This window comes from Tubulanus polymorphus, chromosome 1, assembly GCF_964204645.1.
Source record: "Tubulanus polymorphus chromosome 1, tnTubPoly1.2, whole genome shotgun sequence".
Taxonomy (NCBI): domain Eukaryota; kingdom Metazoa; phylum Nemertea; class Palaeonemertea; order Tubulaniformes; family Tubulanidae; genus Tubulanus; species Tubulanus polymorphus.
The window spans coordinates 12,929,465-12,944,781 of record NC_134025.1 but is presented as its reverse complement, the minus strand read 5'-3'; the positions used below and the strand labels follow the sequence as shown (position 1 = coordinate 12,944,781).

General features: G+C 35.9%; 1 protein-coding gene across 2 annotated transcripts in view; it reads right to left on the bottom strand.

Annotated features, from left to right (window-relative positions):
- The window catches only part of LOC141914937 (nuclear RNA export factor 1-like), a 34,955-nt gene that overhangs the window by 2,086 nt on the left and 17,552 nt on the right, over positions 1-15,317 (bottom strand). For both annotated transcript variants that reach the window (XM_074806287.1, XM_074806286.1), the window contains exons 3-21: positions 13,747-13,896; positions 12,745-12,860; positions 12,020-12,103; positions 11,824-11,928; positions 11,045-11,116; positions 10,554-10,623; positions 10,382-10,470; positions 9,695-9,799; positions 9,495-9,604; positions 7,726-7,762; positions 7,495-7,619; positions 6,830-6,946; positions 4,599-4,663; positions 4,015-4,130; positions 3,393-3,435; positions 2,602-2,665; positions 2,063-2,120; positions 824-972; positions 487-547 (exon numbers count right to left, since the gene is read on the bottom strand). In XM_074806287.1, coding sequence (XP_074662388.1) covers positions 487-547; positions 824-972; positions 2,063-2,120; positions 2,602-2,665; positions 3,393-3,435; positions 4,015-4,130; positions 4,599-4,663; positions 6,830-6,946; positions 7,495-7,619; positions 7,726-7,762; positions 9,495-9,604; positions 9,695-9,799; positions 10,382-10,470; positions 10,554-10,623; positions 11,045-11,116; positions 11,824-11,928; positions 12,020-12,103; positions 12,745-12,860; positions 13,747-13,896 — 1,736 coding nt within the window. The remainder of the gene's footprint in view (positions 1-486; positions 548-823; positions 973-2,062; positions 2,121-2,601; positions 2,666-3,392; positions 3,436-4,014; positions 4,131-4,598; positions 4,664-6,829; positions 6,947-7,494; positions 7,620-7,725; positions 7,763-9,494; positions 9,605-9,694; positions 9,800-10,381; positions 10,471-10,553; positions 10,624-11,044; positions 11,117-11,823; positions 11,929-12,019; positions 12,104-12,744; positions 12,861-13,746; positions 13,897-15,317) is intronic.

Here is a 15,317-nt window from a genome sequence, read left to right as displayed (position 1 = left end):
CACCGTGCAGACATGCGCTTTTATATATCCGAAATTTGTAAATGACCATATTATCTTTTGTTGTTATGTATGGCAAGTCTACAACACTGACGGGCATACGAACTATGACATCACGTGTGAGAAAAACAAGGGAATGGCAATGCTTCTGTCTGTTCTGTCAAGGTTTGCTACTTGTTCTATCATAAGGTTTTGACTTCGGGGGATATCTTATACAATTGGAAAAGAGGCCGAGCTGTCCATAAGAAAAGGAAGGGGGATTCCTTGAGTAAAACAATGACGCCGAAGGGGGTTCCCCTCTGTGCTACAAATTCAAAAATAAAATTTGTGAGAGAATGGGTGTCAAATTTGTAGCTTTTGATGATTACTTTTTCAAATCAATGGGCAGCCGAAAACCCCCTCCTAGATCTACTGGTAGTACAAAAGCACAAAGGGAAAAAACTTATCTGAGGTAGAGCCACAGACAATGCACATATAACCAGAACTTACATGTAAATCAGAAAACACTTTTGCCGATTTTTCATAATCCCAGTCATTCTGCATCAAACATCTGCAAAGAATTCAAATATTGTAGGTCAGTAACACAAATTGAGTGCAAAATTCTTGGGACAGGTTTATCAAATGAAGCGGTTAAGCCAGATATTCCTTATCTGGAAAAACTATAAGTGTGGACTTATCATAACGTCCATCCAATAACTACACAACACAGCCTTCTACTGATTTAGGGACTAGACCTTCATTAGGAAGTATTTGCAAGCAATTCTTTCTTTCATGATTTACTGATTCATTCATGATTAAGATGAACTGTGATGATTGATGAACTTACTTCATGGAGAAGTCTGCATTCATACCAGACTGTTGTGAAAACGATCGCACCATTTCAGCCTGCTGGTCAGTAGTTTGTGATGATACTACGGTTGGAGATGGCTGTGGACTGGGTGATGGGGTCGGCGCTGTGTTCGTTTGGAATGATTTCTACAAAAATAAGCAGAGAAATGAGTTAGTATTATTTTATTTCAATGCTAACACATCCTTTGAACCCCTTTTTGCCGTTTTCAAAATCAATGGATTATCAACTCAAAAAAGAACAAACCTTCTGTTACGCAAACCCAAAGAACAACTGCAGATTTGCAAGAATTGTTATCAACTGAAAATTGCATGAGTGATTAACCCCTAACTAAATATGGTGTTATTTCTATTTCTTAGATGGGGTCTAGAGGTGTGCTATTCAAAAAATAAAATGGCAGTTTTTTCCACCAGGGCTTTGGTAAGATGTTTGTAATTTTGAGAATTTGCAATTTTCGCAAATGAAAAATCTTGTCACGACAATTGTCTAATAAAGCGCTAAATGCAGCGAAGCTGCTCAGATCGCTTTACATTCGGTATTATCACCCCAGCTGTTAAATACACTAACATGTATCAGTCATCTCTCCATGGGGAGTAGAACATATGAGCTACTAACAAGCACTCATCTATCAGGCCAGGTACCCATTTACTCCTAGGTGGAGAGAGGTAATGAGGATAAGTGTCTTGCCCGGGGACACTACGGTAATGTACGGGGTTCGAACCCAAGACCTGGCTTCCCAGAGCCGGACGCTCTTACCACACCGCTCCTCTACGATTCATGCATGTACTTAATGGCTGAAAACTAGTCAAATGTGTATACATGTATTAGATTTTTTCAGTCATGTGTTTTTCCAATATGGTATATTAATCGCTGCAGCTACTTAGTAGGTGCAGCTAATCAAATGCATGTCTTAATATAATAATATCTATTTCTTTTTAATAATATTTTATTTTTTAATAATAATAATAATAATAATAATAATAATAATAATAATAATAATAATAATAATAATAATAATGATAATAATAATAATATAATAATGTCTTGGTTGACATCAATCTGTTCTTCAAAGGTTTTAACATTTACACAATATCTATTCAATTTATTTTGACATTTTAATTTCTCAAGTTCCAACTTCAGCGCATCAGGCATTAGTCTATTCTCTATGTATCAGTCTATTCTCTATGTATCTGTACACAAAAATGTGAAATAACTCACTTTTTTTAATCCGATGCTCGCATTAAAGATGGATAACTGTTCATTGATGATAACAATCCTGAAACGACAAAGTTCAACCAGGGTCAGCAATAACTGGTCCTTCAATAATTTACAAAGAGTTTTGTGAAATTACATAACTAAGCAGCAATCGACTACTCAGTTTCAATATGTGCATGCACCAAGGTGTTAAAAAATTGCAAACTAAGATTATCAATAACTGGATTGCAAATTTGGCCCGAGCCTGATCCGTGCCAATTTGGCCCGGGCCAAATCGTGTGATTGCGGCTTATAGCTTGCATTAAATTTCACTTAGTCCACACAAACTGGTAGTCTATCAAATGTGATTACCAAAATTTGCTTTTCAGTCGAGACACATCTTGAGTTAAGCATTTATGCTCCTAAACCCCAATCCAAATACTAGCAATACCACTATCATCACCTATTGCACACAACCATATTCTATATGACAGACCACTTAAGCCATCTTTGCTTAAAGCTATGTTTTAAAACAAGTAAAAGGCTGAAAATCTTTGACATACCCACTTCCTTGCGGAACTGTAACAAAGGTCCTACTAAATGCACGGATTCTGTCAGGATTTTCAGCTGCAATGTACCATAAAAAACATTAATTCATTAATATGGTTTACATGAATATATTTCAAAATGCTTAAGTGTGTAACATTAAAAAATAAAAAACAAATATAATTGTTGACTGCCAAGATTTTTTGAATTCCTAAATACATGAATTTTGCGATGAATATTAGCATTTTTGGTGATGGCCTCCTCGATTCATGGCTTAGACTCTTAAAATGGTAAGTGCTCTACTAATAGGGCGCCTCAAAAATGTTGGGTTCTTATTGACAATGATAATCAGTTCAATGATGCAAACACTTGAGGGATGACGCCCTTACTAGGGGTCCCCCAAATTTAAAAAAAAATTAATTTATTTGAAAATGCCATTCATTTCCAGGCACTGCCAAATCTTTGAAAGCTTTCTTTATACCAGAAAAGTTCTATCATCATTTATCATTCGCTTTTCTAAGAGGTCACCCACAAGACAATTAAGGAATTCCTGCCAAGACTCCATGGAAAAAAATGCAATATATGAAATATCTATATATATTTCATTTATATTCTGTGATGATGTAAAGGATTGTACCAAATAAAACTTCTAAAAGTAGCTGAAAGGTATGATAATAGCTAAGTAATACCAAAAATACATTAAGAGGATTTGATTCCTCTTTATGTATTTTTGGTAATACATGTAGGCTAAACTGAACATTTGTTAATGCATGCAAAATAATACTGGAAATGAAAAATCGGCACTTACTTTCTTTGAAAACACCAGTTATTGTAAATACCATCATGGTAGACTAAAAATGTAAAAACATATAAGGTACTGTACTGGTAATATGAAAAATAAGCTAAAGCTGCATGAACAAATTAATGTACAATAACTTTGCAATACAATTTGAATTCAGCACAACAAACACTACTTTTCAAGATAAAAAGGTGAATAAAGGTCAAGACACCAGTTGGTATCTTCTCATTTTGGCACCCCTTTCCCCCACTTCTTTTCTATTCGTCATATTACCAATTTTTTACTATTCATCACATCACCACCCTTTAGTAGAGCTCCAATTCAATTTTGCCCCTTTGACCTTTGTCCTTGAAACAACCACAAGAATGGTTTGGAAAAGTGCATAAATGGGAACAGGCCAAATTATGAGTGTAAGCGTAAATTAACTAAACTGTAATCTGACTGGCTCTTTACTGTGCCACTATTCGCACTGCTATACTGAACCAAATTGGTATTACATTTACTGAACTTAGTCCTCAGCCATTCGACAAACCCATTTATTCCCATTTCACCCCTCCCAAGTTCGTCAGATAACCACATCACCTTTTCCCCATTTATCAGAGAAGATTTCTATGTATGACAATTCACTTACAGTGACAACACTAACATCCACATTAATCGTATTTGGATCATGTTGTGTTTTTGGAAGCTGACACATCAACGCAACAACATTCAATTTGCCGATACGTAATGACTTTTGTCGTCGTGCTGCAAAATTTAAAAACAAACATTTATACTTTATTTTCAAATACAAACTAAATGCTAATTAAATTACCCAATGAATTGAGCTATCTTCAAAGAGTCTCGTCCAATGTCTCGATGCTTGATGGTAAGCCATTTTCATTGATCATTAGACCATCTACAGTTAGTTAAGTCACCAGATGATGGTAGGCCCAGGGGATACATATAGGCCCTACATACGAAATATAGAGAAAATTGATCATAGCGTCAGTCAATCTTGAATTTGATCAACCAGCTTTTTTGGATAGCTTTTTTGGTATCTGCGATGGATATATGTAACCGGGTTAGTCAACCCATTGAGTGCTGCCACTTTGCTCGATGGCGTTTGGTGTTTTGGCGGCAACAGGTCATTGTTGAGTTGTTGTCGAGTCAGGCAACATTAGACCAATTGCTAGTCATATAGATTATGCATTGACAGGAAAGTAACAAACTTACCACCATCGGTAATTTTAAGTAAATTCCGGCTTTCTGGCATGTAGTCATTTAATACTGTCGAGCGTCTGCAAAAAAAAACATACAAAAATCAATATCATAGATGTAACTATTGCGTAGAGATGTAGTAACAAGTTTTGCAACAAGGAGTAATGCAGAACTTTGCTCAACATTTTTTTCACACCATGAAAATGCTGGTTTTCTACTCATACACGTGATTGAAAGTGCATACAGCTTGATAAACTCAATACATTTCTACCTTAAATACTACTGGGGACTATCACTTTCTGAGTGCGCTCATTAGCTTTTAAGTTAAATCTGATTTCTATAACTAATACACTGAGGAAGTTCCAACAACTTAAGACACTGTCTGGGCTTTCAAAATAAGCTGTCGGCCGTCGCATCTGACTGTTAGTAAGAATCCTGTGACAGCTATGAAATATCTCGTCTGATGTCAATGATAGTATAATAGCTGTGATCAGTGGTTATATTTAAATGTACTGTAGTCAGTGTGCATCGTGTGAAAATGTGCCTCAGACGCGTGGCCTAGTTTAAGTTTCCAGGAAAAATTGGCTGCCTTCTAAACAACTGCCGGTGTTTAAGGAGTAGTGTATATTAGATGAATTGTTTAATTTTGAACACATCGTTGATGCTCAGGATCTTATTATCAAGACTATTAGACATAGGCCTATTTCATATGCACAAGGTGAAAACTTTGTTCGGTGAACTCACAAAGACACTCGCAGAGACAATTAGTTTGGGTAGCCAGTAGCATTAATGTGTTCTTAAAGGGCAAATGCCATCAAAATAGAATATTGTGTAAAATTCATTTTCAAATGTGATGTATTCACAAATATCAAATATGGAACTGGTTTGAATTTTAGTTCAGCCATTACTGAGAAATATCACTTTCAAATCAACAATTTCAGCACGTGGTCACTGTTATTGTTTATGTTCGCAGGTGCGTGTTTCTGACATCATCTCTGACAAACGCTCGCCGCTTCCAGTCATTTCACTAGACATTTCATGCGGTATTTTATCGTTTTAGGAGTGATTTGAATAAATAAACTCTTGCCATTGTAAGTGTTGCTACTGTTGTATATGCCATGATAATCATATATAAGTGAGTAGCACTGTAGGTCAGTGAATACGGTGAACAAATGGTGTTTATTTTATCGATTATACATAGGCTACGCGTAATAGCGGGCACATGTGCTTGTGTTGATTGTCATCGTTAACATCATAAATAGCGCCACCCGCGGGTTGAATATGAACTATACGCATGGAGTGAAGGATAAATAGATAACTATTACGGCTAATTCGTGCTCCTTTTTCAATAAGTCACATCTAAGGTCGTTATAAGTATACTAAAGTTTCTTCTGGTTAAGAAATCGCGGAAAGTACAATTTTGATGGCATTTGCCCTTTAAGCTGGCTGCTTAACCAATCAACAGTTACTCATTGCCATTACTGCAGTCACTTACACTAGCAAATCAATTAATTTGATATTTCTAAAAATGAAAATATGCAATTTCATGTATACGCTATTCCTGATTCCTGGCTTTTATCACTATTATTGTGCTTTTATAGACAGAGAATCTGTTTTAAGAATGTCCATGAAATTTTCAATGAATAAGCTTTCGTAACCTCAAGATAATTAAATATTTCCGTGAGAACAAGCAATGTGCCAGTGGTCGGGAAAAAATTTGCAAGTGCTATTTCTTTGTCTGCCACTGGTATTTCAAATCATTTTGAAAGCCCTGGCTGTACCACCTATGTAATGCAAACTCCACTGCAATGCCAGTTTCAGGGTGTAAGATATCTTAAACAAGCCCTAATGAAGTTGGAAAGAAATCCACTATAAACCCTTTCAGTGTGTCGACACTGCAGTGCTGCGTATGAATCGGTGATGGACGATTCAAATTAATGGCTTTAATCAGTACTTTTCAAATGTAGCTGCAAAGCAGCGATAACATTTTCTGCCTTTAACATTTTCTGGTCTAAATGGTGTACAAGGAAACATACAAAAATTTCATTGAAATCAGCTTCATGAGTTTATGACATTAGGACATCTATGGAGCGACACCTATGTATTAGGACAGATGAGTTTAAGGCTTTAGTAAAAATTGAGTGGTCAAAAAGTATAATATTCTAAAGATCCCTTTCTCGTGGTCCTAAAAGATTTCCTAAAAATGAGGTTCTGCCATTTTGTGGATTAAGCGATGTAGTGTTTACCTTGAAGAATCTTTACTATCGAGACTATGGTATGATGCATTCAAGCTGAACATAGCCTGGTCATGATAGGCCTCGAGGAGTCCCTGTCGATCATCTGAATCATAAAGCTGGTAATATCTGAAATTCAACAACAATTATAAGTTGAAATGTAGGTTTTGTTGCAATGGGAATTTTACTACATCATAGAAGTTACATATATTAAATTCTTTTCAGCTTAACATTACAAAGAGATCACTATAAACGTGAGCTGCATTTGTGGATTCTCAGGAAGTTAAAAAGCAGTTGAATTTTGAATCAAAAGAAATTTAATTGCCCTGAAACCTAAGTAATTCTTTAAGCCTGAATGGTAATCGTGACTAAAAAATTGCAGGGAAATATTTCAGCTGTCAAACAAAGATAGTCCACTGCATGAATGACGTGATATTCACTTGCACTTATAGATAATGAATCAAATCTTTTAAGACAATTTTTGCTAAGGCCATCCCAAGCTCAATTGTCTGTTTGCCATACCACCGACTCAAGTTTTCAGGGTGTCGGTAGGTAGATAGAACCTTTCACTCGGTACCTTTGAAGTTGGGTCGGTCGGGTTACGGCAAACAGACCATTATTTTGGGATGGCCTAAGGTATGCGCAAGGTAAAAGGCTGAGCATGTGCAAAAACGTACTGTTCCATGAACTGTATGAGCAAATTCTTAACTTCATCATTTGGAAAATGGCTGCCAAGCGTTTTAGGTAACTCAGTCGACGTAGGAATATCAAATTTAATAGGCGGTGGCAAATCAAGTCCATCCTAAAAACGAATCATAGCAGAATTGGTATATCAATCATATACGGTTCAATAATACAATAAATTCATTTCAATAAGTATACATGTATTTAAAAAGGAAGAAACATACCAATTTCAAGACTTTGGGAAACCTGCTTCGAACAGCACTGAAAAAGAAAACATTTTGATGCACAGAAAATGCTAAGCTAAATACATCACGATACAGCATCAAAGAGATTACATCAGCAATGAGGTGATATGCTAAATTAGTATAAACATCATAGGACATTTACTCACCTCTGCTAGGAGTCTGCAAATTGAATAAGTCAGTTCTTTGAAACCATCAATGAACTGACAGTCCTAAGAATTACCTTCTTGACTCCCAAGAGCAGAACAATACATTGCTATATTGTACAGACATATCACGTGTATGTAACCCAAAAAATCTACTTTGCAAAAGCCATTATGACAAAAATAGGCTCAAAAATGTTTATAGATTTTGGCAATAGAACTCGATTTCTTTCTGAAATTAATATTTCATTCCTCATTATGATAATAAAGCTGTCTTGTTTCCCACGAAAAACAAATAAACAGATATCTATGAAATTACTTCATTTCGATAATAACCAGAGAAATATAATAGATCATGATGAAAAGTTTTATCAGATGCATCCTGTAGACCAAGGAAAACACACAGGATAGATGTCCACAATTATCACAAAGCTCTAGTTTGTGAAATTTACACTACCAAGGAATTTTGAAATATCCAAATGTTTTTAGGTTAATGGTGTAATGGTTTATAATTCTCTGAAATCTCATCATCCAAAGCAATTTGACCCCAAAAAAGCTTTTAAAACAAATTTGATCCTAAACTGATGAGGAATTAAAAACTTGCTGCTGCGTGGGCATCGTTCAATCCAATTAATCTCACCTGCGCCGTCTAGTACCTCATTATCTTATGATATGAAAGTGGCAGGGATTGAGATACTACGAACAGATCTGATCACGTGTCTGTCTTAGGTTGCTCCCCTTCTGGAAGACTTACCCGTCATCGGCACGTGTCACGAATCTGTGCCATGTTCATCATTCTTGATTAATGCCTCGAGAACACGACGAAACAAACGCCACTGACAGAGCAAGCATGAATTATGGCAATACAAATAGGAAATTTCTATACATGAATTTAAAAATCTAGCATATACAAATCTAAACTTGAACAAAATTTCCACGTTCTTTTTCTTTAAATCTGTGTATCGTGAGTTTTGGTGTGGTTATTCTCTGAAAGCATTTTCCATTGGGTTCGATTCCCATCGCTCAAGGATGTATTGGGAAAGGTTTTATTCAGCTTCCTAGATACGGTGTGAACTAAGTTTTCCTTTGATCAGTAAATATATGAGTGAAGGGTAGTAGTGGCTTAAATAATCATATATGATACAGAATGTGTGCAATAATGGCCAATAATGAATAAATTCAGTGCTGACTGCAGAACATCATTAGTGACATGATCAGTGGACAAGACAACCTGGTGATTGACTGGTGCCGCAAAATTACACTTGATTTTCTTCTCAATCATCTATTGATCTATGAATAAATAATTATAAACATTTCTCAGATTTCACACCAATTTTACCAATTCAAAAGACTGCCTTATAGGTTCAAAAGGAGGGAATGAATCTTTTCAGTGAATCGAGTAACCATCGTTATTTTTGGCTTAAAAAAAATTTGACTACTATTTAACGCTGAAGAAAGCAAAATTTACGCTGCTGTGCAGAGCCCAAAAAAGCTATTCAACAATCAGGTTTCTGCAGTGACTGTACGAGAGATTTAATTTTGTTTTGACAGCATCTGTAACTGGTACTACCATCACTGCACTGTGATTGGAGTAATAACAGGAGTTACCTAATATAGGCCGATCTTTCCTTGAACTCGTCGCACATCGGATTACCATCGAGCGTCAAATCATCCAGTTTAAGTTCTTTAATCTTATCCAATTCTCGTTCAGTTCGCAGCTAAAATTTTATCATGACAACATTGAAATTATCAACAACATCTCAGACCGTGAGTACTAATTCACTTATCCGTGAATACTAGCTACATACCACATTTTTTGACAGATTGAGTTTCTTCAAATTCTTCATTTTGCTTAATTTTGATGCCGACAGTAGATTGTACAATTTGTTTTCAGACAGGTCAATCGACTCCACCTTAAAAACAATTGAAAAATTCAATGAAAAAAATTAATCATTTGGGATGATTAAAATCATAGCATAGAACACTACAAACAAAGGGAACATAAGTGGTACATTAATGTGAAATTTATGTAAGCTAAATCTTTATACAGTAGAAGGAGTTACTTTCTTATCACTTCACACTTTTCAAGGTATCTCATCCTTTTGCAGCTTTAGAGAATGTCTGAATTTTCACTATTGTATACTCTTGCTACCATGTCATAAAACATGGCACTGCTGTAAAATGAAGCAGGATTGAGTGGCTAAATAAATTTGAGGCTAATCAGTGATATTTTTCCTATCAGGCCAATCATAGGTTGTCACATAATGCAGCTATATGCCTATACTAAAGTATCATTTGGATGACTATTCTCAGAAAGTAAAATCTTGAGAGCATATGATCTATAATTTACAGACAGCGTAGGTTGCAACACAAACTTTCAAACGTTTTATGCAGTTATCTATATAAGCAAGCTCCTTTACATTTAGTTATTAAATAGAAATGGCAATTGCTTGCTGGAGCTGAAAATGAAATTCTAAAAAAGTTATTTCACATACTTCTGGAATAAACTCCTCGACTATGGCCACAACTTTATCGAACACAGTTACTCGAGACAATGGCAGGAAAATCTTTTCCTTCGACAACTCTGAAAATATTATTCATACAACTCTTTCAGTGCTATGAGTAGAGATCGTTAACCCCTGAAATGATGAAAATTTCGTCGCTTACCTTCATCAGTGGCCAGACTTGATAAGTTAAGTGACTTAGTTTGTGGATCATAACGATTACTCATGCAGAGCTACAACAAAAGATGAATAAACTTTCAAATTGTAGAAGAACATTCATCCTACTTGGAAGCTAACAGTCGACAATGAATACCTCAATGATAATAATAACAGGAATATTCAAACGGACATGAGACAGAGTGTGCACTTTCTCTTATATACAAAATATATATTATGGATATATACGATTGTTTCCACATTCATAAGGCCAATGAATCAGTTACGATAAGATATACATATATTCACGAGGAAATCTGTTGAAGTTAATCCAAATCAATATTGAGTATTCAAATAAATCTCAGCAATTGTACCAAGAACATTTTTAAATGAGTAGGCTACAGAATGCCTGGTCCATTTGACAATGACAGAGTGTGAGGTAAAATATCTTTGTTCAGTTTCAGTGAAAAGGTGTCGCATTCAAAATAGATTACGTACCTTTAATTTCTCTACTGTGTCATCATCCAGTGGCGGGTTTGGAGGTGAAGTTTCCTGCATTGTAATTATCATCTGCAAACAAACAAAAACGTAATCTGATGTCACTGTCAAATTCTGCTATAATCATCACAAGATAAGTAGACTAAAACTTATCACCATCTCTAGGTGTTGAATAATCTGATAATGTATAAACATTTAACACCTATTGAATGTTGAATTTTTGGATACCAGAGGTAAATTGCTATTAGCTTTTCTAAAATGAAATTAAGAACCTTATTCAATATGCATATTTTGCTCTAACTTGCTCTCAAACTAACTAGGCATCCAATGCCCCATCCAATAAATTATTCAATTATATATGGACTGATATATATATATAGTCCCCGTTGTTGGGGGACTGACTGTTCGTTTGACATAAGTTGCTCGTTTGACATTAACCGGCTTCTTCAAGTCTCCCCTGCTTAATATTAAAATATTTCATTTCACTTCATTTTTATAATGTATAATGATATATTATAATATTTAGTGGAAATAAAATATATTATATATTATATCTCAGTTGGATTTCACAATCACTTGGAATGTATTTAATTTGTAAAATTTCTTTGGGTCGGATTATCCCTGATTTGAACGATGTCCGTTTACCAGTTGCAATCCAGCCCTAGCATGACACCTGCCATGCCGCTATATCAAACAGTACTTTATAAGATGTCGAAAAATAAATACTAGTACAGGCCCTAATTCTACAGAAAACAAGGTATAATATCTCAAATCAATACCTTAAAACCATTAGGCATGGTGATGCGTTTATTGACTGAGCGGATAGCTTGTGCGACCCGAGTATCTTGAACTAAGAAAACTGCATTATTGTTTTCGAAGTGAAACTGTAATAGATAGATGATCATCATTAGAGAAACAATTTCCGATTGATTATTAACAACAAAAAGTCGATTGAAAATTCAATTATATGGTTACCTGGTGTGGAACAAATGGCAAATCTGAAAGCTTAGTGATGTTTTTGAGGATGAAATCCTTGTCAGCTTTTCGTCCATATGGTATCTTTAATTAGAACATATCAACTTGTAATCTATATTCAGATATCCATGAATTACATGTCATTATTTCTCAAGGGTATAAACAGCAGTCACAATGGTTATATCCTGACATTGGCATTACTACCCATGCCCTATGAGGGAGGTAAAGCCTGCCGTATTTTTCCTTTTTTTATCCCAGATCGCAACTGGAAATAAGGCACAGTTAATACATGATATTAGGTGTACATCCAGTGTCATCATAGAATTTACCGAAATTGAGACATACATGTATGTCACTGGGGCACCGAGCGATTAACCTCAATCTTATTCCAGAACACTACCATAACAATATTAAACTAGAACATATCATGGACGTCCCTAGGGGGGTTCAGTAGTTTGAATTTTCAAACGACGACGAATGTGGGCACATGTTCTGCATTTGCTAAATTAGGAAAATAGAATCGATACATGCAAAGTAAATGGTAGCCTACCTACCTTTCGGCCTCTGATTGCACCAGAATGTGCCTGCTTGCAGGAATTTTCAAAAATTTTCTGTGGGAGGACCTCAGACCTCCTAAAATCGAACTGCCCGAAAAAAAATCCTGGGGACGCCCATGCATGACCTTAATTATACAACTCAAATATGTTGATTCACCAGTTACTTACCACAATTCTGTACCACGCATTGGGTCCACTGTTGTAGTTGCCTCCAGACCTGCTGCCGCGCCCGCCCCGCCTCCCACCTCTAGTATCTCGAAATGGCATTCCTAATCTTTTAGTAACTGAAAATCCAAGCAAAATTAACACGGTAACTGTACATGAAACATTTAAGGGTTCCAGGGACATATATGCACAAAATTTAACTAATTGAAAAAAAAAAACAAATCTGATATTTTTAAGATGTCTTTTCAAAATGTATCTTCTTAAATTTCAATGTTATTTATGGAAAACATAAAGAAGCTTCGGGCCTAAAATGGATTTTTTTCAGCTTCACACATGGCTTCTGAGAAGTGTGTCAAATTTATCAGAGTGAATTACTTGACTACAATATTATAATATCATTGCGATGTGTGCAAGAATACTACAGCACGATGATAGCTATCTACTCGATTTATCTTAGCTTATGGACCCTAGGGTGATTAATATAGGCCTACATATAAAAACCTCAAGAAATAGTTGATGTGCCTGCAATATTTCCGATACCAACAATGTGTAAATAGTACTAATTTTGGCATATATCGATGGCGGCCAATTTGATTCCGATCAGACCAAATTTTTATCTCCAGTTGTTTTCAATAATCTCCCAAAAATAAACTTGATTATGTCTACAGATGGTGGAAGAAAATTAATGCATAACCCTTTTTTATGCTATTCTCACCCTGCAAATATTCGGTAAGTATATTTAGTGCGGCCTTGGTATGATTGTGGAAAGGTCTAGATACGAAAAGCTTGGTTGTAGTGGGAAAAAGATTCTGTCCCTCTAGTGCATGCTTGATGCACAGCACCCTGGGCCGTAGGCTACCTCTATATATATATATTTGCATGTTCCCATAACGGATGGTGAGAATATCATACTGTTTTTATACATTGAAAAATATCATTCAACGGAGCAAGTAAAATACCGTTTACAGGAAGCAAAGCTTTGTTTAAAATGTAGACATTCCATACCTGAATCATTAATTCTGCCTCGATTAGAACTGGTACCACGACGTCCCCCTTTACTGTAAGGGTTATAACGTTGACGCGATGTTTCAGGCCCTCCGGTTCCAACCATATCAACATCTTCATCGTCATCTAGTCTCGACAGAGGATTCACTCCTGCAATTTGAAAACCTGTCAGTGGAATTTCAAGAGGTACTACCAGGGATGAGAACGCCGACCTGTAAAATCCGCGGGTTTTTTTTTCTTGAGTTGCACACGCGAACCAGCTGACGGCATAGCCGTCAGCACTAGCGAGCGCCGAAGGCGCGAAGCTATTTCGGGGGGTTAGGGCCCTCCCCCAAGAAAATTTTAGAAATTAAATGCGTTTTCCGAGCACTTAGAGCGATCTTGAACCCATAAACGACTATTATATTTTGGAAGGTAATGGCCAGTTCCAATGTGGTACATCCTCATTCGATGACATTCAGCATCTCATGCATTACGGGTCAAGCCCTGAATTATTGCAGTAAAAATGCGTCGATGAATGCTCACTAAAAATCATCACCCAGTAGTGTATAATTTCTGAAGGCGTTCGCCACACACGCGCGGCAACAGTAAGTAGGCCTATGTACATTACTACTGTAGCCGCACGCGCGTGTCTGCAACCGATCGATAAAATACATACACACTCATCGTAGTACATATGTAGATACAAAATCACTGTGTTGCAGTGAATATGCATTGAAATGCTTTTACGTAACGATAAGTAAAACAGGCTCTGAACGCTTTTACGGTTCACCTGATTACCGATCGCGCCAGACCAATTGAATGAGATGATCACCACCCCCCCATACTTTTACATCATTTTTGGACTATTTGGAAAATTGATATTTTTCAATACCGAAATCCACGGGGAATGCTCATCCCTGACTACAAAGACCATTTTACTCCATAAATTGATAGAATAAAGCCAAGTAAAACTGTACATAAACATATTCATCATGTTTGTTTTGAGCTTTCAAGCCGTATACTTAAGTATTAGTTTTGACTCTATAGTTATTTTTGGCTATAGTAACTTATGAAAAAAAACATGAAATATAATTCTTATATGGACTTTCCTAAATTTACACAAGTGTATGTTTAATCCAGCATTGATACTCTAGAGATTAAGTAGAACAAATCAAAAAGAGAGAAAACTCTATTGGATTGAATTCAAATGATGGGAGAAAACTGACCTTTTACAGACAATCAGATCGAAAATATGGACGAAAATATTTTTTTTTTAATTTCTTTTTTCAAATTATGAATGGAAACGCATACCTATCTTCGGCACGAAGTTTTTGGCAGAATTTCAGAGAATCCTTGCTCCAAGTAATCAAAAAAGCCTAAGATGTCCCCCCTTGATTGAATCAAGAAGTTTTTATGAAAATCGAAAGTCCATAACAAAGAATATAATTTTTTTTGGTAAAAATCACACGAATTCATTCAAGCTCACTATTCATAAGTTTATTTCAAAATGTACTACCTCCACAATCTGCACCTAACTAATTTGAAACTGATCCCTGAATTTCGTTTGCGTCAATTGTTGAAAATCTTTT